Here is a 23,579-nt window from a genome sequence, read left to right as displayed (position 1 = left end):
CATAACAAATTATACCTTAAAATCTAGTATTTCTGAAGTAGTTGTTCATTTCATTAACATTCAACAATATAATTAATAAATATATTATTTCTTAGGCTAAGTAGTCCTAGTTTAGGCTCGAGATGAGTTGATAAGTACCATATAACGGCTTGGACTCGTGAGTTGATGAGTTTCGATATGCTAACTAGTTTAAGCCTCGATCGAAGTCATCCTATGCGCTAGAACATGCAACCACTAGAAATAATGTGGTATATATTCGAGTAATTATGTTTAAAGAAAAAAAGAAAGAACTCAAGAATCTAAGGATCAAGGTCCTCTGGATAGATCATGGTAAAAACCGACTAGTCAAGAGCAGAACTAAATAGCCTAAGTACTTACAACAAGAGCATATCAATAACACATTAAGAGCCTACAAGTAGACTACTTATAGAATTTTTATACTCACTCCATGTTTTTCATATTTTTCCAGGTAAATAAGGAGCTGAGGGTGGGAGCGAACTCTAGAGCAGGTGCCATAGACAAGCCTCACTCGTCGTCCTCCACGCCCTTTTGTTTTAAATGTTTTGTGTATGTTCCTTATATTGTATTTTAACCGTTAAGTTGTGTTTTTATATAATAATGTATGAACTTTATTGTGATATAATATAATTATAATTTCTACTATGTTTTAAATTCTCTTTGTTTTATTTCATTTTATTTCACAAAAAATTTGTCCGTTCCTTTTTAGAGTCATCGAGAACCGATCCTTACATAACAAATGTGTCAAGAAGCACGTCCTTACAGACTTATTATTGAGCTGAAGCTAAATTTGTTCCTCAAAATTAAGGTTTCATACAGCTTTACAACAGGGTCATTTTACACATTTAGCTTGACCTCAATATTTAAGAACTTATCGTGAGGAAGTCAAGAGCAAAGAAGGTCTGGATCAAGCTAATCAGTGAAGATTTGGATATATTTTCCATTATGAGAATTTGAAAGCTTGCTTTACTAGCTTTTTATTTATTTACTTCTTTTTATTTAAAGTTTTTTAAATATGTAATTGTTTGTTGTGTTTATACTTATCGGGATTGGTAAACCAAAAAAAAAGTACGGTTATATTTATCTCTTTCGTGATATTTAGTTCATACGTATATTTTATTATATCTAAAACAAAATGTATTTAAAACTTAACCTTATTGCCGGTAAGCAAAAGGTCTGTTATTTATGTTTGCACGCTAGTACATTCTTTTCATATTTGATTATAACACAAACTCTCGCCTCTCAAAATCAAAATAAGTGTACTCTGAGTTTGAGAGAGAGGATTTTGATCATGCGCAACCACATCCCTTTGCTCCAATCCGAACACCTTTCACGAGCAGCCCTCTCTTTCAATGCCCTCCATGTTCAAAAAAGGCAAACTCGATCTCGTATGAGTATAGGTTGACTTGGATACAAAGGACAAAATCGAACTTTCAACAAGGATAAATTGGTGACACGAGTATAAGCTAATCAGGTAAGTGGCCTATAGCTATAAGATAAGCTAAAAATTGTATGAGTTATAATGATGTATGAGCTGTATCGTATGATGTCGTATGAGTATATGATGATGTATGAGTTACGATGCTTGATGATGTGCGTAGTATATATATTTCGATGAATGACATACTTGATATGCTTGATGCATATGACAATATGATGAGTATGATGATTGCGTGACGTTTACCTTAATATGATGATGTTTTTCATATTGAGCATGCTATATGATGATGAGATTCATATTGTCTCATGTCGTTAGATTGGCATAGGACACAACCCTAAGAGCATGAAAATGATATTAATAAAAACATCCATGAGTATGTGTTACCTAGATTAACAAAGAGATGAGACTAGAGGGTTGGGTCAGAAGAGACATTATGATAGATTTAGAAGGACCTCATGCATATTGTATGTTGATAAGCATAATGCTACTTCCCCTAGAGATGATGAGTGCGGACGCGCACAGTATAATGATGAGTGCGAATGCGCACAGATGAGGGTGTTCATGAGGCACATGACATTATGGGGTTCGCTGACCTCCATACGTCGCTACAGATTAGCTTGACCAGAGAGTCCAGGGGGTGTGCGAGCGCCTTGGGGATTCACACTCGCATGTGTGAGTCTTGTGTAGGGAACTACTATGCATCCAATTTGTCTGAGACTAGAGGCCACCCCGATGATGATTAGAGATAGGTCCCTGAATCATGATTGAATGCGTTTGTATTTGCATGGCCTTCTATAGTGGGGCCACTTACCGAGTATTCTTCGAAATACTTAGGTTGTGTGCCAGATCATTTTTTAGGTAAATGCAAGGTGCACTTGTATGGAGGGCAGCAACATCGCGAGTAGAGATTGTGGCTCGTTCATAGGGTAGACTCATATTTAAATTCCTAGTCCTATGTTATAAAGGTTGTTTTGCATATCATTATTTTAAATTATTTAGTGTTTGTTTTTATTTTCTTTAAATTTTAGTATTTCATATTTAAACATGTAAGACCATGACTGTGTGTTTCAGAAAAGAAGTTGTTTTAAGCATTTTTCGAACTTTATGTTATAAATGATGTTCATGTAAGAGTTCTACTTCCGCATTATAGATGAACATGAGACGTTAGTAGCGATTCTGAGTACTTGGAAATTTAGGGTTGTTACAAAGCAAAACTTGAAACATTGGTTTGGATTTTAGATTTCCAAGAAATAATTAAATTTACCATAAGATGCAAAACTTTGATCTCGACATTGGTTTGTTTTTAAGACTTTTTAAAAAAAAAAGTTGAATTTCAAAGAAAGATTCACAACCCAGCAATAGACAGCATTTGATATATCTCATAACTTTGGAGGGCTGTCTCCCAATGTGGTTTTCTTAGTTCATGCATAAATGATTTACTCTAGGATTAGTATTTTTCCCATTTAATTTGATTAGAACAAGTAAATATACTGGTTGATCTCAATGATGAATGTAGTATAGGTGTGTTAAATTAATATCTGAAAGAAGCTAGATTTGGCTAATTCCGCCAAAAAGAAAATTTGGATATTTAAGAACACTAAGAAATCGATGTTCCCTTGAATCACTTGAGAGTTTGCTCATCACCAAATCATTTCATTACTGAATCCCGTAAAGATGTTGTGAAAGAAAATACGAACATCTTGAGTATGCCACCTTTAAGCTTTGGTGAGAAATTTGAAGATACTTGTCACGTAGTCTTGAGATGAGGAGAATAATTGAGAACATCCGTAGCCAATTCAAGATCCAGATTGAGATTTGAAGGCTACCTGCTGGTGTCGAAATTTGGATAGCTCGCCACAAACATCTTAATATGAATATGTTCTTGATTTTATTGTTGGGAGAAAAAATATCGTGATTTGTGGTGCTAAAAAAGAGACAATAGTTATAGAGACCAGAAATTAAAACTTTTGAGATGTGGGCTTAAACGGATGTATATCTTGTGAAAGGTGAACCCAATTCATTTGTCGTCCTCTATTTCGATCACTTTTCTTCTGTTCTTCCTCTTCTCCTGCGACACATGTTAAGAATGATTCTCTGTTACCATGTTAAGGATGAGAAACGGTGGGATTAAAAGTCCAAGCTTTATTAGTGTTTACCGTTTAAATAAGATACAAACTATCAACTATCCTCTAAAAAAATGAGACAAAATATACTATCAACCAATTCCTAAATATAAGAGTATGCTAATTGGTTAGTAGGTATTCATATTATACCACTTGGAACACATGAAACCTTGGGTATAGTTTTTCAGACCATATCGTAGGGCAAGCCCTAGATGCAGGATAAGACTACGTCGCTTGGAACACATGAAGCCTTAGACGTAGGTACAAACTATGTCAGTTGGAACGTATGAAGCCTTGTACATAGGTTGTCAAGTTCATGACTCGTACTGTAAATCCTTGGGCCAGTGTCTTGGAGAACAAAACAAGAACTAAAAAGTAACTGTAATGACCCTACATTTCTACTAACTAAAGTCGCTACCATCATCATAACCTATGCTCTTATGCGAAATTAAACCTTTGAAATTTCATCATAAAACATTGTCATGAACTTACATGTTTAAAAGATGTTAAACAGCGTAAGGAAATCTAAATAAAACAAGTAAAACATTAAAAATAAAAAAACCCTATACTAACCTAAGACTAAGAAAATAAAATACCACTATTCTACGCATGTGTCATGGTCTCTACTTGTGTTTTTGTCGTCGGGCGTACAAGCATGCCTTGCTTTTACAAGAAATAGAAGTAGCACACGACTTATGTATTTTAAAAACTACTCAGTGAGTGACCCCATTATTGGAGTTAGGGAATGCAAACACATGCAACTCATGTTCAAGGGACCTATCATTAAAACTATTATAGGGGTGGTCTCCAGTTCGGATAAAATTTGATGTGTAGTACTTCACTACACACAATCCACACGTACGAGCGTGAGTCCCCAGACCGTTCACACTCCTTGGACCCATCATAGTCGAGTTAGCTATCCGTACCGACGTTCGAAGGTCATCAGACCCCTGAATGTTATGCAAGGCATGACCATCATCATCATAGTGTATGCGTTCGTACTCATCATCATAAATGGAGAAGTATCCCGATGTATATGAACACACAAAATGCATGAGGTTCTTATAACTTTCATCTTTAAATCATCTTTATGACACAACCCTATACACCATTCACATATTATTCTAAGTAACATGCACGCATTGACCTTCATACATTCATCATCATTAACATTAACTAGGGTTGTCTTTGAAAACTCGTCTCCATAATGCATCGTGACATTTAATATATTCACATCATCTTAATAAGGAACATCGTCATTTCATCATCATACGTCTCGCATCATCTTATTATTATGCATGATCATCACATCATCATATAACATCATCACATCATTATCTAACGTCATCATGTCATCATATAACATCATCACATCATTATCAAACGTCATCACATCATCATCTAAAGATCATAAGTTAGAATTCTACGACTCCTTGATATTAGCTTAACATTGCTCTTTGAAATTTAATTCTACCTGAGGAGTTCAACAATCCTAAGTTAGAATTATACTAAGGGAATTGGTTCACCTAGTTTTGCATAAAATAATTTAAACTTGATTTAAACTAGCTAAGCCTAATTATGCACAAATACCTTCTTAAACTCCAAAAATTTAAACTAGTTAAAAGGTAGTCATACCAACCTTAAACGTTTCGAAAAATTGAAACTAAGACGAAAGGGTCCGAGCGTATCAAACCCAAGTCGAATCAGTCAAAATGATATTATTGAGCTATTAGAAAGTGTATTCTTCGACTGGCTTCGAAGCATTCGAATGGGATAATAAAATGAAGTGAGGGACCTCCCTCTTGTAGTGGAGGTCAACCCCCCACTTCTCAGCTTTAAGCAATGTGGGACAATCACCCCCTAAATTTCAAAATTTTGGGTTACTACAGTGACCAATAACAAGACAATGATCAAGGACTAGAACGAGGATCAAAATCCAAGTTCTAAAGACAAGAACCCAGAACCACAGTACTAAGGTTCTTCGATGAGAACCAAGGTTGAGACCTCGAACCCACTAGTCAAGAAGAACTTAATCACCCAAGTACTTACAACAAGAACCAAAACATGAAAAGAAAGAGTGTGGTACCCTAGAATATCAAGGAGCTTACAAAATCTTTGTACTCACTACATGTTTTTCATATTTTTCGAGGTAAATAAGGAGCTAAGGTTGGGAGTGGACTCTAGAACAGGTGTCATAGACAAGCCTCACTCATCGTCCTCCACACCCTTTTGTTTTAAATGTTTTGTGTATGTTCCTTATTTTGTCTTTTAACGGTTAAGTTGCGTTTTTATATAAATGTAGGTACATTATTGTGATATAATATAACTATAATGTCTACCATGTTTTAAATTCTCTTTGTTTTATTTTATTTTATTTCGTCAAAAATTTGCCGGTCCTTTTTGGAGTCATCGAGAGCCGAGAGCCGATCCTTACATATCAAATATGTGCAGAAGCACGCCCATAAAGACGGATTAAGCTTAATTTGTTCCTCAAAATTGAGGTTGTATAGAACTTTACAACAGGGTCATTTTACACCTTTAGCTTAGCCTCGATATTCCGAGAAATTCTCATGAGGAGGCCGAGAGCAAAGAAGGTATGGATGAAGCTAATCGAATGAGTGAAGATTTGGATATATTTTCGATTAAGAGAATTTGGAAACCAAACTTTCCTAACTTAGCTCATGTCATTTGGTGAAACCCTTTGTTACGATTTTGTTGCAACAAGCGAAACATGTTTCATCAAGAGATAGTAAGCCAAAAGTCGGTGAAGCATGAGAACCAATACGAGTTTCACGTAATTGTTTGCTGTGTTTATACTTACCCGGATTGGTAAACCAAAAAAAAAGTAGTATTACGTATATTTTATTGTATCTAAAACAAAATGTATTTAAAACTTGACCTTATTGCCGGTAAGCAAAAGGTGCTGTTATTTATGTTTGCAAGCTAGTACATTCTTTTCATATTGGATCATAACACAAACTCTGGCCTCTCAAAATCAAAATAAGTGTAGTCTGAGTTCGAGAGAGAGGATTTCGATCATGCGCAACCACATCCCTTTGCTCCAATCCGAACGCCTTTCACGAGCAGCCCCCTCTTCCAATGCCCTCCATGTTCAAAAAAGGCAAACTCGATCTCGCCGCTACTTCCACAGCCATGGTTGCCTACCTTGAACTCAACAACAATCTCAAACCACTGGTTTTGTGGCTTCCCCAACAGGCATTCCTGGCGCGCTATCTTGCTCCCATCTGGCTTCTTCAACTCGATGTTCAGTGGAGCATTCCACCCGGAGGCTCTACTATTCAGCTGTACCTGAAGTGCTACCTCATACACAACATTTTGTGAGAGCATAGACTCGTTGATCTTTCCACGAATGTCCAGCCAAGATACTTCAATAAGCTCTGCAACGTTGCTATCGCCACTGCAAGTGTTTAGACACCCGAGTGAGAGAGATCAGGAAATCAAGTTCTTATCATTTTTTCCCCTTGAGAAATTAGTTAAAAAATTATACCAGGATCCCCATTTCCAGTATCTCTTATCTTCAATCCAAGCTATTGAGAGAGCTCTTGCAAATATAAAGTACCAGTTGCTGTTTGACTTCTTATCAAAGATGTACTTCTGCATTCAAAGTAAAGAAAGCCAATATTCTGATTTAATATGGTTATGATATACAAAGCTGAGTAAAATGAGTTGAAGTATATATGGTTGCACTTACTATAGCTCCCTTGTTCAAGAGGATCCCAGCAACAAGTTGGTCATAAAGCTTAAGGAAGGAGGGATAGTGCAGTGCTACGTCAGCATTCTTCAAAATAACATCCAAGCAATGACCGAGCTTCACTTCTCCTCCTAATTTCTCTCTGGCTTCCTTCTCTTTGTTGTCCATTGCAGTGCCTTCTCTTTATGAACAGAAGTGAGATATGAGTTAATGTGAGAGGGAAGAAGGGATATATATAACCCCTTCTTTGCTGCACTATTTTCAACCTAAGCCATGCTTATTTCTTATTTTCATACGCGTGTCTATCTCTATGTCTATTTGATACCGAACTGTTTTACCGTCTATAATAATCTATCTTCTTTTAAGAAATCAACGTCCTCTTTGATATATTCTTTTACTTTAAGATTTTAAAAATTATAAAATCAAGAACAATATTTTTATTTATTTATTTATTTATTTATTATGATAATGGTAATTGATTCCCCCATGGAAAATTATAATTAAATATATCATATCTAATTTATTTTATTTAAAAAGTGTTGGTCTCTTTTTAATTACTTCTTGCTCGGGTGGTTGTCGTCGTATATGCTACTTTGGCTGTGCTATAACTAGATGGATGTTCTTGCAATTGCTCAACCTGCCTTTTCGACCCCCAATACTCCATTTTAACTTTACCGTCGTAGAGAAGTTTTGAAAGATTTTACTACTTCAAGAAAATGAATTAATCCAACGGTTGTTTTTAATTATTTTGTATGGATGAATGCATTTTGTCTATGAAATTTATTTTTAGATAAATCTAAGAATACACGAATTTAATTTAGAATATGAACTATTTAGGCCTTAAAAAGGAAGGTTCTATTATTTTCGGTTCATGATGCCCGAAAAGAAAAGTAAAAGAAATGAAAAGACATTTTAATTCTTTTAAAAAATATATTTTCCTTTTCATTTATATTTGTGTTTTGAAAAATAATTAACCATTTTTTAATAGAAAATAGCATATATTGTAATTAAAACCTTAATTAAATATAATATTTTGTTCGTTAATAAATTAAAAAATATATATTAAATAAAAAATCTATTTGACACACGAAAAAAATAAAACTAGAACAGTTATTTTGTTGAAAGTTATAATTTTTTTCTACCGTTATTTATTCGTCGATATTGTACATTAATCACATTTATTTACTCATCTTCGAACGCTTGAGTTTTATTTAGACTATGGATTTTTAAGGATATCTATTTTTAATAAATTTAATCTTAGAATTTATAAAAAAATTTCTTGGATAATGTGATGTTTGATACTTTCTCCTTTAGGAAAGTTAAATAGAAAGATCTTATTTAATATAAAGAATAAATTAAATAAATGTGGTGATGATCTTTATTTGGAATTATCTCAAAAGAATATTTTGGAGATATTGTTGACCACGAAAGGTTACGTAATCTTACAATAAATATCGAATAAAGTTGTAGCTAATTTTTAATTTATTAGCTTCAACTCTTCCAACGATTGAATTTTCTCCCCAAAATTTTTTCCCGTGCTTGAACCGGCTATGGTAAAAATCTCTAAACAAAATCTTTAATAAATTACAAAAAAATACCTAATATATTAATTATTAATTTCAAAAATTCGAGAACTTATTTTAATTAATTTCATTCTTTCTAGCGTTATTATGAGTTAGTAAAGAGATTTTATACACCCATAGATTATAAGCTCTCATAAAACAAAATTAATTAATTAAACTCTTCAATCAATCAATTTTATAGAGCATGTTATGTCCATTAATATATACTGCGATCAAATCTTATGGCTTTAAATAGAATGTGACAACCTTGTGTTTATAAAATGATAGTCAACTCTACAGTAGCTTTCCTAGTGTTGTATGTTGACGATATCTTACTCATTGGAAATGATGTGCGATTTCTGACTCCAACTAAGCATTGGCTAGCGATACAATTTCAAATGAAAGCTTTGGGAGAGGCTCAGTTTGTTCTTGGAATACAAATTGTTCGGAATCACAAGAACAAAACACTAATGTTGTCTCAGGCATCGTACATCGACAAAATGTTTATTCGATATAAGATGCAGGACTCCAAGAAAGGAATATTACCTTTCAGGCATGAAGTTCATTTGTCGAAGGAACAAAGTCCTAAGACACCTCAAGAAGTTGAAGATATGAGACACATTCCCTATGCATCAGTAGTCGATAGTCTGATGTATGCCATGCTATGTACCCGACCCGACATATGCTATGCTGTGGGAATTATTAGCAGATATCAGTCCAATCCGGGACGTGCTCATTGGACTGCCGTTAAGAATATCCTCAAGTATCTTAGGAGAACGAGAGACTATATGCTAATGTACGGTGCTAAGGATTTGATCCTTACAGGGTACACCGACTCAGATTTTCAGACCGATGTAGATTCGAGAAAATCGACATCAGGATCTGTCTTCACACTGAATGGAGGAGCAATAATATGGAGAAGCATAAAGCAAGGTTGCATTGTTGATTCCACCATGGAGGCTGAGTATGTTGCTACTTGTGAAGCAACGAAAGAATCTATATGGCTTAGGAAGTTCTTAACTGATTTGGAAGTCGTTCCAAATATGCATCTTCCCGTCACTCTTTATTGTGATAATAGTGTAGCAGTTGCAAATTCAAAAGAACCAAGAAGCCATAAGCGAGGAAAACATATTGAGCACAAATATCATCTCATAAGGGAGATTGTGCAACAAGGAGATGTGATCGTCACACAGATAGCTTCAGAGCACAACATTGCTGATCCATTTACAAAGCCCCTCACGGCTAAAGTGTTTGAAGGGCACCTAGTGAGTCTAGGACTACGAGTTATGTAATCTAGGGCAAGTGGGAGAAAAGACGTATGTGATGCCCTAGTTTATTGTATTTATGTCTTTCTCTCTACTCAATGTTATAAAACCCCACTAGAGTTTTAATCCAAGTGGGAGTTTGTTGGATTTTATGTCCTAAAACTCAGTTGGTAAACAAAAACATATTCTATTTTCAATAAAGTTATTATTGTTGTTTATTCAGTAAAGATTGTTATTGAATAAAGTAAACTTACGATTATTAATCTAAATTCAATAAACTAAAAACACTCTGACTATAGTATGATTACTTGAACTATATGTAGAGACATAAAAGTGGATCAAGTTCAAGTATACAGTCAAAATGATCTATAGTACAGGGATAAGGCTGAGTACCTTATCCTGGGGACATTATGGATGCGGCCCACTTTTGTATATGACATAAACAATGTGATCACTAAATTGTACATGCGGAGACATGTGAGTGGGGGCGTCCTATGCAATGAATATTGCTTAAGATCGAACCATGAAGAAAATCACTCTCACTTTATAATGTCGCTTATTGCTGAGACTGATTTTCTTTTCATTCGATGACCTAGGTAACTCGATTTTAATCTGAGCTAACCATGAAATCTTGTTTATTCGAAATTATCCTTAGATTTGCATGGGTGAGAGTGGCTCAAGTTCGCCAACTCAATAGGCCTCCCATTTCAGGGGTAAGACTGGGTAAATGGCTAGGGACGTGGGGTGCAAGATAGAATTTACTCCTACCCACTTTTAGGGATAGAAGAGAGGTAATTCCCTTAAATACTGACTCTAGGTCTTGAACAGGGGGCCCCACCCTCTCATTGGCCTGAGAGAGATTCGGTTTACTAGTTGGACCACAAACCAATTGTTCATTAGAGGATCAGTGAGACATAAGGAACAAGAAGTAACTTCAGGGATAAAATGGTAAATTGACCAAACTCTAGTTACGAACAACCTGTGAAAGATCGACTTACTAATCATGGTTATATCAAATGGACAGAAATATATCTATAGGGAGGGGAGTGCAACTACTAGGCTATAATGAAGTGTCCTAGTAGTTAACGAATGTTGGTTAATAAGGTTAATGAGTTTAACCAGTTAATCTTGGATCGTTGGAGCCCATGATCTATAGGTTCATTAGGTCCCTCTGCTAGCTCATATTGGACTAAACCATAGAACAATGTGATGAGTGAGTTCGAAGTGTTCGAATTCAAATTAGGGAGAATGTGCTATATATATACGATATATTTAACCGCATTTTTGTTTTATTTACGAATTAAACAAAAAGAAAGAATCTAAGATATTTAAATAAGATTTAAATATCTTAATCAAATATGTGTCGGAATTAATTGGGATTGACATTTGAATTAATATTAAATATTAATTAAATAGTTTAATTAATCATTTAATATTGCTTTAATTTGAAATTAACAATTCAAATTGATTGTTAAATCAAAATGAAGAAAATCAAAATGATGACTTCAATTAATAGAAAAATCTATGTTTGAGTTAATGGAATTTTGAGGTGTCAAAATTTGGTTTAACCAAACTTGCATGCTTGCCAAATAAACCCACAAATTTGAGTGAAATTTTGAGTGTCAAAATTTGGTGATCTCAAACTTATGCTTGCCACATAATCCCAAACATTTGAGTGGAATTTTGAGTGTCAAAATTTGCTGATCTCAAATTTGCATTAACATGAAAACATGACTTTATAAATAAAGTGATCATGATATACAAAAGGTCTTCCAAGGGCAAAACCTTGAAAAAAAAAATCTTAAAAACTCTCTTTTCATGTATACTAAATCCCTCCCAAATTTAGTCACTCACTGGATTTCATAATCCCGTTCTAAGGCCGAACAATAGTGGAGAAGACACTAGTGGTGGTTCGAAACCAGTTCGTGAGGAAAAAGAAACTTGAGCGACAAAAGATTAGTATTCAAACTCATTTAGTTTTAATGTTTTTGAACATGCTAGCTAATTTACTATAATTGATGTACTTAGAGTGCCTAAGATCCAAATTGCTTCCGCATGTGTTATATTAACACCATCATGATGATGTGCGTAGTATATATATATATTTCGATGAATGACGTACTTGATATGCTTGATGCAATTTATGGCAATATGATGAGTATGATGGTTTCATGACGTTTACCTTAATATGATGATGTTTCCCATATTGAGCATGTTATATGATGATGAGTGTCATATTGCATCATGTCGTTAGATTGACATAGGACACAACCCTAAAAGCATGAATATGATATTAATATAAATATCCACGAATATGTGTTACCTAGAGTAACAAAGAGATGAGACTAGAGGGTTGTGTCAGAAGAGACATTATGATGGATTTAAAGGGACCTCATGTATATTGTATATTCATAAGCATATGGCTACTCTCCCTAGAGATGATGAGTGTGGACGCGCACAGTATGATGATGAGTGCGAATGCGCACAATATGATGATGAGGGTGTTCATGAGGCTCATGACACTATACGGTTCCTCTGACCTCCGGATGTCGCTATAGATTAGCTTGACTAGAAGGTCCAGGGGTGCACAAGTACCCTGGAGATTCACACTCACTAGTGTGAGTCGTGTGTAGGGAAGTACTACACATCAAATTTGTCAAGACGGGAGGTCACCCCTGTGATGTTAGAAATAGGTCCCTAAGTCATGATTGCATGTGTTTGCATTGCATGGCCCCCTATAGTGGGACCGCATACTGAGTATTCTTCAAAATACTCAGGGTGTGTGTCACATCATTTTTCAGGTAAACGCAAGGCGCATTTGTACAGAGGACGGGGGCATCGCAAGCAGAGACTGTAGCACATGCATAATGTAGATTCATATGTAAATTTCTTATTTTAGGTTAGAATAGGTTGTTATGCATTTCATTGTTTTAAATTATTTTGTATTGCTTTTATTTTCCATAAATTTCAGTATTTCGTATTTAAACACGTAAGACCATGGCTGTATTTTCTTGGAGTCATGCATCTTATATCGAATAAACATTTTGTCGATGTACGATGCCTGAGACAACGTTAGTGTTTTGTTCTTGTGATTCCGAACAATTTGTATTCCAAGAACAAACTGAGCCTCTCCCAAAGCTTTCATTTGAAATTGTATCGCTAGCCAATGCTTAGTTGGAGTCAGAAATCGCACATCATTTCCAATGAGTAAGATATCGTCAACATACAACACTAGGAAAGCTACTGTAGAGTTGACTATCATTTTATAAACACAAGGTTGTCACATTCTATTTAAAGCCATAAGATTTGATCGCAGTATATATTAATGGACATAACATGCTCTATAAAATTGATTGATTGAAGAGTTTAATTAATTAATTTTGTTTTATGAGAGCTTATAATCTATGGGTGTATAAAATCTCTTTACTAACTCATAATAACGCTAGAAAGAATGAAATTAATTAAAATAAGTTCTCGAATTTTTGAAATTAATAATTAATATATTAGGTATTTTTTTGTAATTTATTAAAGATTTTGTTTAGAGATTTTTACCATAGCCGGTTCAAGCACGGGAAAAAATTTTGGGGAGAAAATTCAATCGTTGGAAGAGTTGAAGCTAATAAATTAAAAATTAGCTACAACTTTATTCGATATTTATTGTAAGATTACGTAACCTTTCGTGGTCAACAATATCTCCAAAATATTCTTTTGAGATAATTCCAAATAAAGATCATCACCACATTTATTTAATTTATTCTTTATATTAAATAAGATCTTTCTATTTAACTTTCCTAAAGGAGAAAGTATCAAACATCACATTATCCAAGAAATTTTTTTATAAATTCTAAGATTAAATTTATTAAAAATAGATATCCTTAAAAATCCATAGTCTAAATAAAACTCAAGCGTTCGAAGATGAGTAAATAAATGTGATTAATGTACAATATCGACGAATAAATAACGGTAGAAAAAAATTATAACTTTCAACAAAATAACTGTTCTAGTTTTATTTTTTTCGTGTGTCAAATAGATTTTTTATTTAATATATATTTTTTAATTTATTAACGAACAAAATATTATATTTAATTAAGGTTTTAATTACAATATATGCTATTTTCTATTAAAAAATGGTTAATTATTTTTCAAAACACAAATATAAATGAAAAGGAAAATATATTTTTTAAAAGAATTAAAATGTCTTTTCATTTCTTTTACTTTTCTTTTCGGGCATCATGAACCGAAAATAATAGAACCTTCCTTTTTAAGGCCTAAATAGTTCATATTCTAAATTAAATTCGTGTATTCTTAGATTTATCTAAAAATAAATTTCATAGACAAAATGCATTCATCCATACAAAATAATTAAAAACAACCGTTGGATTAATTCATTTTCTTGAAGTAGTAAAATCTTTCAAAACTTCTCTACGACGGTAAAGTTAAAATGGAGTATTGGGGGTCGAAAAGGCAGGTTGAGCAATTGCAAGAACATCCATCTAGTTATAGCACAGCCAAAGTAGCATATACGACGACAACCACCCGAGCAAGAAGTAATTAAAAAGAGACCAACACTTTTTAAATAAAATAAATTAGATATGATATATTTAATTATAATTTTCCATGGGGGAATCAATTACCATTATCATAATAAATAAATAAATAAATAAATAAAAATATTGTTCTTGATTTTATAATTTTTAAAATCTTAAAGTAAAAGAATATATCAAAGAGGACGTTGATTTCTTAAAAGAAGATAGATTATTATAGACGGTAAAACAGTTCGGTATCAAATAGACATAGAGATAGACACGCGTATGAAAATAAGAAATAAGCATGGCTTAGGTTGAAAATAGTGCAGCAAAGAAGGGGTTATATATATCCCTTCTTCCCTCTCACATTAACTCATATCTCACTTCTGTTCATAAAGAGAAGGCACTGCAATGGACAACAAAGAGAAGGAAGCCAGAGAGAAATTAGGAGGAGAAGTGAAGCTCGGTCATTGCTTGGATGTTATTTTGAAGAATGCTGACGTAGCACTGCACTATCCCTCCTTCCTTAAGCTTTATGACCAACTTGTTGCTGGGATCCTCTTGAACAAGGGAGCTATAGTAAGTGCAACCATATATACTTCAACTCATTTTACTCAGCTTTGTATATCATAACCATATTAAATCAGAATATTGGCTTTCTTTACTTTGAATGCAGAAGTACATCTTTGATAAGAAGTCAAACAGCAACTGGTACTTTATATTTGCAAGAGCTCTCTCAATAGCTTGGATTGAAGATAAGAGATACTGGAAATGGGGATCCTGGTATAATTTTTTAACTAATTTCTCAAGGGGAAAAAATGATAAGAACTTGATTTCCTGATCTCTCTCACTCGGGTGTCTAAACACTTGCAGTGGCGATAGCAACGTTGCAGAGCTTATTGAAGTATCTTGGCTGGACATTCGTGGAAAGATCAACGAGTCTATGCTCTCACAAAATGTTGTGTATGAGGTAGCACTTCAGGTACAGCTGAATAGTAGAGCCTCCGGGTGGAATGCTCCACTGAACATCGAGTTGAAGAAGCCAGATGGGAGCAAGATAGCGCGCCAGGAATGCCTGTTGGGGAAGCCACAAAACCAGTGGTTTGAGATTGTTGTTGAGTTCAAGGTAGGCAACCATGGCTGTGGAAGTAGCGGCGAGATCGAGTTTGCCTTTTTTGAACATGGAGGGCATTGGAAGAGGGGGCTGCTCGTGAAAGGCGTTCGGATTGGAGCAAAGGGATGTGGTTGCGCATGATCGAAATCCTCTCTCTCGAACTCAGACTACACTTATTTTGATTTTGAGAGGCCAGAGTTTGTGTTATGATCCAATATGAAAAGAATGTACTAGCTTGCAAACATAAATAACAGCACCTTTTGCTTACCGGCAATAAGGTCAAGTTTTAAATACATTTTGTTTTAGATACAATAAAATATACGTAATACTACTTTTTTTTTGGTTTACCAATCCGGGTAAGTATAAACACAGCAAACAATTACGTGAAACTCGTATTGGTTCTCATGCTTCACCGACTTTTAGCTTACTAAACGGTAAACATGGTAACAGAGAATCATTTTTTTAGAGGTTAGTTGATAGTTTGTATCTTATTTAAACGGTAAACACTAATAAAGCTTGGACTTTTAATCCCACCGTTTCTCATCCTTAACATGGTAACAGAGAATCATTCTTAACATGTGTCGCAGGAGAAGAGAAAGAACAGAAGAAAAGTGATCGAAATAGAGGACGACAAATGAATTGGGTTCACCTTTCACAAGATATACATCCTTTTAAGCCCACATCTCAAAAGTTTTAATTTCTGGTCTCTATAACTATTGTCTCTTTTTGAGCACCACAAATCACGATATTTTTTCTCCCAACAATAAAATCAAGAACATATTCATATTAAGATGTTTGTGGCGAGCTATCCAAATTTCGACACCAGCAGGTAGCCTTCAAATCTCAATCTGGATCTTGAATTGGCTACGGATGTTCTCAATTATTCTCCTCATCTCAAGACTACGTGACAAGTATCTTCAAATTTCTCACCAAAGCTTAAAGGTGGCATACTCAAGATGTTCGTATTTTCTTTCACATCTTTACGGGATTCAGTAATGAAATGATTTGATGATGAGCAAACTCTCAAGTGATTCAAGGGAACATCGATTTCTTAGTGTTCTTAAATATCCAAATTTTCTTTTTGGCGGAATTAGCCAAATCTAGCTTCAAAATTTCAAATATTAATTTAACACGTCCTTATTACATTCATCATTCAGATCAACCAGTATATTTACTTGTTCCAATCCAATTAAATGGGAAAAATACTAATCCTTGAGTAAATCATTTATGCATGAACTAATAAAACCACATTGGGAGACAACCTTTCAAGTTCTGAATACATCGGTCTATTGCTGGGTTTTGCATCTTTCCGTGAAATTCAACTTTTTTTTTTTTAAAGTCTTAAAAACAAACCAATGTCGAGATCAAAGTTTTGCATATTACTGGTAAATTTAATTATTTCTTGGAAATCTAAAATCCAAACCAATGTTTCAAGTTTTGCTTTGTAATCACCCTAAATTTCCAAGTACTCAGAATTGCTACTAACGTCTCATGTTCATCTATAATGCGGAAGTAGAACTCTTACATGAACATCATTTATAACATAAAGTTCGAAAAATGCTTAAAACAACTTCTTTTCTGAAACACACAGTCATGGTCTTACATGTTTAAATATGAAATACTGAAATTTAAAGAAAATGCAAACAAACACTAAATAATTTAAAATAATGAAATGCAAAAAAACCTTAATAACATAAGACTAGGAATTTAAATATGAGTCTACCCTATGAACGAGCCACAATCTCTACTCGCGATGCCGCTGCCCTCCATACAAGTGCACCTTGCATTTACCTAAAAAATGATCTGGCACACAACCTAAGTATTTCGAAGAATACTCGGTAAGTGGCCCCACTATAGGAGCCCATGCAAATACAAACGCATTCAATCATGATTCAGGGACCTATCTCTAATCATCATCGGGGTGGCCTCTAGTCTCAGACAAATTGGATGCATAGTAGTTCCCTACACAAGACTCACACATGCGAGTGTGAATCCCCAAGGCGCTCGCACACCCCCTGAACCCTCTGGTCAAGCTAATCTGTAGCGACGTATGGAGGTCAGCGAACCCCATAATGTCATGTGCCTCATGAACACCCTCATCTGTGCGCATTCGCACTCATCATTATACTGTGCGCGTCCGCACTCATCATCTCTAGGGGAAGTAGCATTATGCTTATCAACATACAATATGCATGAGGTCCTTCTAAATCTATCATAATGTCTCTTCTGACCCAACCCTCTAGTCTCATCTCTTTGTTAATCTAGGTAACACATACTCGTGGATATTTGTATTAATATCGTTTTCATGCTCTTAGGGTTGTGTCCTATGTCAATCTAACGACATGAGACAATATGAATCTCATCATCATATAGCATGCTGAATATGGAAAACATCATCATATTAAGGTAAACGTCACGCAATCATCATACTCATCAAGCATATCAAGTACGTCATTCATCGAAATATATATACTACGAACATCATCAAGCATCGTAACTCATACATCATCGTATACTCATACGACATCATACGATACAGCTCATACATCATTATAACTCATACAATTTTTAGCCTATCTTATAGCTATAGGCCACTTACCTGATTAGCTTATACTCGTGTCACCAATTTATCCTTGTTGAAAGTTCGATTTTGTCCTTTGTATCTTAGTCAACCTATATGAATTCATGACATCAATTTCACGTTCAATTCTCTAACTTTTATAATGGTTCATGTGCTAGAATTCATGCGAGCATTAAAGACTTTACATAAATAAAGTCTTGGAGCGTTATAATATACCTCTAAATATATATATATTTCTTTTTTATTAAGATTTCATTATCTATTTTTTTTTTTTTTTGAAGGGTTACTTTGTCTACTTTACTTTATCTCTTAATTTTTGTTTAGAGATATTATTGTCAATTTTTCTCTTTCTATGTTTTATTTTATTTTATTTTGTATTTTGGCATTCTCTACATTTCTTCTTTTCCTCTCTTTCCTGCTCTCTTTATTTATTTATTTATTTATTTTTCTCTTTTCTGTATTTCCTCTTTTATTTCTTTCCTTTTGATTGTAAACTATGTATTTTCTCTTTTTTTATTTATTTATTTATTTATTTTGATTTTGTTTCTCTTGTATTTTTCTTCTTTTCTTTTGATTTTGTTAACAAGTATTTCTGGAGTGTCTATAGTCTTCTCTATGTATTTTTTTTAGTATTCTAATTAATTCTTGTTTACGAATCTTTTCTGTATTTTTCGTTTTTTCTTTGTATTTTTATTGTATTCTAATTAATTTTCTCCCAAATCTTTTCTTTCTCTTATCTGTATTATGTATTTTTTTTCTCTTTAATTCGGTTAACATTTAAATTCACAGTATCACAGATAAATTATTAGTTTTTAATTTAATTTATTTATTTGGCTTCATAAATAATTGTGATTAATGCACAATATCAACTCATAAATATTGCTAGAAAAAAATTATAACTAACTTTCAACAAAATAACCGTTCTAGTTTTATGTTTTTCGTATGTCAAATAGAATAGAAGGATGTGTCATTTTTTTTTATAAATAATTAAAATAGATGTTATTTTCTACTTAAAAAAAATTGTTAATTATTTTTTCAAAACACAAAGGGTAAATGAAAAGTAAAATATATCTTTTAAAAGAATTAAAATGTATTTTGAGGATCATAAATAGAAAATAATATAAATACTTGAATCTTCTTTTTAAGGCATAAATAGTTCCTTTTTATTTTTTTTTATAATTTATTCATAGTTTTATATAAAAACAAATTTCATAGACAAAAGGCATTCCTCCCTCCAAAATAATTAAAAATAATCATCGGATGAATTCATTTTCGAAAAGTAGTAAAATCTTTCTAAACTTTTATATCACATTAAGATTAAAACGGAGAGTTGGTGGTCGAAAAAGCAGGAGCAATTGCAAGAACATCCATCTAGTTATAGCACAACCAAAGTAGCATATACTAGGACGACCACCCAAGCAAGAAGTAATTAAAAACATTTACAAAAGAAAATTACTTTTATTTTTGGTACGAGACTTTAAAAAAATTAAATACACTATTTAATATATTTTTAACAATAATAAAAATTAGTTACATGTTGGTGAATCAATTACTATTATCATCCAAAAAAAAAAAATTATATATTGTTCTCGATTTTATAATTTTAAATTAAGAGAATAAACAAAAAAAACCAGTGGTTTGAGATTGTTATTGAGTTCAAGGTAGATAACCATGGTTGTGGAAGCAGATGAGATTGAATTTGGCTTTTATGAACATGAAGGGCATTGGAAGAGAGGGCTGGTTGTGAAAGGTGTTCGGATTGGAGCAAAGGGATGTGTTGCGCATGATCAAAATAGTCTCTCAAACTCAGATTTTGAAAAACGAGAATTTGTGTTATAATCAAATATGAAAAAAATGTATTAGTGTCAAAAGATAAATAATAGACATTTTTACTTATGCGCAAGAAGGTTAGGTTTTAAATAATTTTTGTTTTAGATATAATAAAATATAAGTATGAACTAAAAGATAAATATAATAATAATGTTTTCCAGTATTTATGATCTCACAAACAATTATAAATTCAAAAATCTTTAAAAAAAATAAATAGTGTTATGAACATTTTATTGAATAAAAGTTCTTTCCATTTAAGTTATAAACACCCAATAAAAAAAAATAATAAATCTTGATTGTAATAGCCTAAAAAAAAAAAATAAATAAATAAAAATTATTATTATTTAAATAATAATAAATAAATAAATAAATAAATAAATAAATAAATAAATAACCCTTCTTTTCCAATAATCTCTAGTCAACTCATCTCACATCTCTTAAAGATAATCCCTTTCCAATAATCTCTCCTCAACTCACATCTTTATAAGTTATATTTCAGATCTCGTTTTTGCTTTGTTCAGTTTGGGGTAAGAAATCAATTTTTATATTTTTCCCTTATCGAATTATTAGGTTTTTTTTGTTAGGTAGAAATAACTCTAGAATCAATAAGATTTTGTGAGAAGTTTTAGTAAATTACGTAATATGTTATGGTATGACATGTATATGATGAATATTATTATGTCTATAAGCATCGAATGTTATGATATGATATAGTTATGTAATTTGAATAATATGATGTGATTGACATGCAAAACAAAGAACTAGCATGAAATACAACCCCAACGTATCCATGAAATATAAAATAAATGATATGATAAATAAACTGTGAAATGATATGAAATACGATATGATATGTACGAAACGCTAGCAGGGTTGTATTAAATGATAATGAAAATGGAAAAAAAATGTTGGGACCTCATGTATTATTGTGTGTTCATGTATTGAGGAATACCCCTTACCCTTCACGATAGTACAAACGCGTACGTTACGAGGCAGGAAAACAATCATTATGGTTATCATAATGCTGTGATGACCAAGCAAGAGAGCGATCATTATGTTTATCATAATGCTGCGACGGTCAGGTAGGAGAATAATCATTATATTTAACCTAATGTTGCTGTGACGGTTACTAGTTCTAACGGGTGTCCAACCTAATAAGCTACTAGAGTATGATCACCCGACAAAAAAAGTGGCCCAGCGGTGTGCGAACTGACTGGTGAGTCTATACTCGAACGTATGGGTTGTGTGTAGAGTATACGGTACACATCCAAGTTACCCATTAGGATAGTACCGTAGAAAAATAGACTGGAAGGATAGGTCCCGTCATAGCATGTTCTTACATTTAACCCCCAATATTTAGGTCACTTACTGAGTATTTCTTTAAATACTCAAGTCATGTGCTACTATATTTTTCAGGTTAAGGCAAGACATTCATGTACGGTTAATGACGGCGGCGCAACTCGAGACCATGACACATGCATAGGGTTTAGGGTTTGTTTTACTATAAAATTGATGTATTTTCTTAGACTTAGGCTAGAATAGGATGTTTTTAATTTAAACCTTTATTTATTTTATTTAGCCTTTTGTTATGTCGTTTTTTAAAGGTGTTTTACACATAAGTTCATGACTGTGTTTTAAGATAAAAGTTATGTTTTATAGAATTTAAATGAAGTCTTTACGCATTCAATGTGCATGATATGTATACAGCAGCAACCTTAAATTAAGTAGAAAAATTTCGGGTCGTTACATTTGTAGTAATGATGATGGACTATATTATTCTCATCATTTTTTCTAAATTCTAATGATTGAAAATACTACTTCGAGTTTATATTTTTCAAGCATTCATTCCACGTGGATTTTACTATAGAGTTGTAGAACTTCGTATGAATTCAATGAAACCAATTTCAAGCCTTATTATTAAAAAAATTAGGGAGAATGTTAAAGTCAAGTTTTTGTTTTCTGGGTTTGGTACCAACTTTTGAAACTCGTATGGGTTCTCATGTTTCACTCACTTTTAGCTTACTATCTCTTGATGAAACAAGTTTGGCTTCCAAATTCTCTTAATCGAAAATATATCCAAATCTTCCCTCATTTGATTAGCTTGATCCATACCTTCTTGGCTCTCAACTTACTCATGAGAATTTCTCTAAATATTGAGGTTAAGCTAAAGGGGTAAAATGACCCTATATATACGAGTTCAATTTTGAGGAACAAATTCAACTTAATAAGTCTGACGTGCTTCTTGACACATTTGTTATGTAAGGACCGATACTCGATGACTCTAAAAAGGACAGCCAAATTATTCATGAAATAATAGAATAAAGAGAATTTAAAACATAATAGACATTATAATTATATTATATCACAATAAGATTCATACATTATTTTGAGAACTTGACGTACAACTTGTTCTCTCCTAGGGTTGTTAGAACTTTTCGGAGTTGTTCTTTGTCCATTTTCAAGTATACTAGGATGTCGTCTATAAACACTAATGAGCAACACTCAATTCATTAATTCCATAAACACAGTTGGAGCATTGGTGAGGCCAAACGACATTACCACAAACTCGTAGTGACTGTATCTTGTTCTAAACATTGTTTTTGGTACATCTCCTTCTTTAATCTTGATTTGATGGTACCCTGACCGAAGGTCTATCTTGGAAAATACCATGGCCTCCCTAGGTTGGTCAAATAGGTCTTCTATGTGAGGGAGAAGGTACTTGTTTTTTTTATTGTCCTCTTATTTAGATCTCCATAATCGATGCACAGACACATCCATTCATCCTTCTTTTTGACAAACAACACCAGTGCACCCCAAGGGGATACGCAAAGTCGGACGAATCCTTTGTTCAGTAGGCCTTGTAACTGCACCTTGAGTTCTTTCAACCTTGCTGCCGCCATGCGATAGAGTGTTTCGGAAATAGGCCCAGTTCCCAGCTCAAGTTCTATGGCAAAGTCTTCCGCTTGGGAAGGGGGTATTCCTGGTAGGTCTTGCGAAAAGCTTTTAGAAATTTGTTCACAACTAGTATAGTGTCTAGGTTCTTTTCCTTTTCTCTTACATCTACCACACATGCTAATATAGTCAAACCCCTAGTTGAACTAGTCTCTTAGCCCATCATTGAGACTACCTTTGGGTAGTCCTAATGCATGTACCCTTAAACTTAAAGTTGGGTCCAAATAACGGTGAGAATATCACTTCATTTTTACGAAAATCTATACTAGCGTAGTCTTCAGCTAACCAATCCATGCCTAGTATTACATAGAAGTCTATCATGCTAACTACTATCAGGTCTACGCTTAGGGTTTGATTGGTTATGGTTACTCGATCATCTTTTACTCTATCTTTAGCTACCAAGTCTACCCCCACGGAGTACTCGCACACAATACATGCAATAGGGGGGGGGGGGG

The 23,579-nt window shown here is 33.5% G+C and overlaps 2 protein-coding genes and 1 long non-coding RNA gene across 4 annotated transcripts in view; 1 reads left to right on the top strand and 2 right to left on the bottom strand.

Moving 5' to 3' along the window:
• Positions 1-1,158: 1,158 nt before the first annotated feature.
• LOC111495684 (lectin-like) lies at positions 1,159-7,517 on the bottom strand. Of its 2 annotated transcripts, XM_023145838.1 has the most exons (4): positions 7,295-7,517; positions 7,091-7,197; positions 6,674-7,000; positions 1,159-1,362 (listed from the first exon to the last, which is right to left on the bottom strand). In XM_023145838.1, the coding sequence occupies exons 1-4, from the start codon at positions 7,460-7,462 to the stop codon at positions 1,308-1,310; spliced, it is 657 nt and encodes a 218-aa protein (XP_023001606.1). In that variant the 5' UTR covers positions 7,463-7,517; the 3' UTR covers positions 1,159-1,307. The 2 variants fall into 2 exon arrangements, with proteins under 2 accessions (XP_023001606.1, XP_023001604.1); XM_023145836.1 differs by lacking the exon at positions 1,159-1,362 and having other exon boundaries at positions 6,467-7,000.
• A 7,486-nt stretch (positions 7,518-15,003) lies between these two features.
• On the top strand, positions 15,004-16,054 carry LOC111495685 (lectin-like). The gene is made up of 3 exons (XM_023145839.1): positions 15,004-15,226; positions 15,324-15,430; positions 15,521-16,054. Exons 1-3 carry the CDS (start codon positions 15,059-15,061, stop codon positions 15,900-15,902), a joined length of 657 nt encoding a protein of 218 aa, XP_023001607.1. The 5' UTR covers positions 15,004-15,058; the 3' UTR covers positions 15,903-16,054.
• Positions 16,055-20,051: 3,997 nt separating this feature from the next.
• LOC111495702 overlaps positions 20,052-23,579 on the bottom strand; it is a 21,084-nt gene continuing 17,556 nt past the window's right edge. The window contains exon 3 of the long non-coding RNA XR_002720340.1: positions 20,052-20,141. This is a non-coding gene — a long non-coding RNA (uncharacterized LOC111495702). The remainder of the gene's footprint in view (positions 20,142-23,579) is intronic.

This window comes from Cucurbita maxima, unplaced genomic scaffold, assembly GCF_002738345.1.
Source record: "Cucurbita maxima cultivar Rimu unplaced genomic scaffold, Cmax_1.0 Cma_Scf00021, whole genome shotgun sequence".
NCBI classification, from domain to species: Eukaryota; Viridiplantae; Streptophyta; class Magnoliopsida; order Cucurbitales; family Cucurbitaceae; genus Cucurbita; species Cucurbita maxima.
The sequence above is the reverse complement of the archived record's forward strand: the minus strand, read 5'-3'. Positions and strand labels throughout refer to the sequence as shown.

Excerpts from the sequence above, each read along its gene's own strand:
- LOC111495684 (XM_023145838.1), bottom strand. The coding sequence starts at position 7,462 with ATGGACAACAAAGAGAAGGAAGCCAGAGAGAAATTAGGAGGAGAAGTG. Across the intron at positions 7,001-7,090 it reads TACTGGAAATGGGGATCCTG|TGGCGATAGCAACGTTGCAG; the intron begins GTATAATTTTTT and ends AAACACTTGCAG. Across the intron at positions 1,363-6,673 it reads CATGGAGGGCATTGGAAGAG|AGGGCTGCTCGTGAAAGGTG; the intron begins GGGGCTGCTCGT and ends GCATTGAAAGAG.
- LOC111495685 (XM_023145839.1), top strand. The coding sequence starts at position 15,059 with ATGGACAACAAAGAGAAGGAAGCCAGAGAGAAATTAGGAGGAGAAGTG. Across the intron at positions 15,227-15,323 it reads TCTTGAACAAGGGAGCTATA|AAGTACATCTTTGATAAGAA; the intron begins GTAAGTGCAACC and ends CTTTGAATGCAG. Across the intron at positions 15,431-15,520 it reads TACTGGAAATGGGGATCCTG|TGGCGATAGCAACGTTGCAG; the intron begins GTATAATTTTTT and ends AAACACTTGCAG.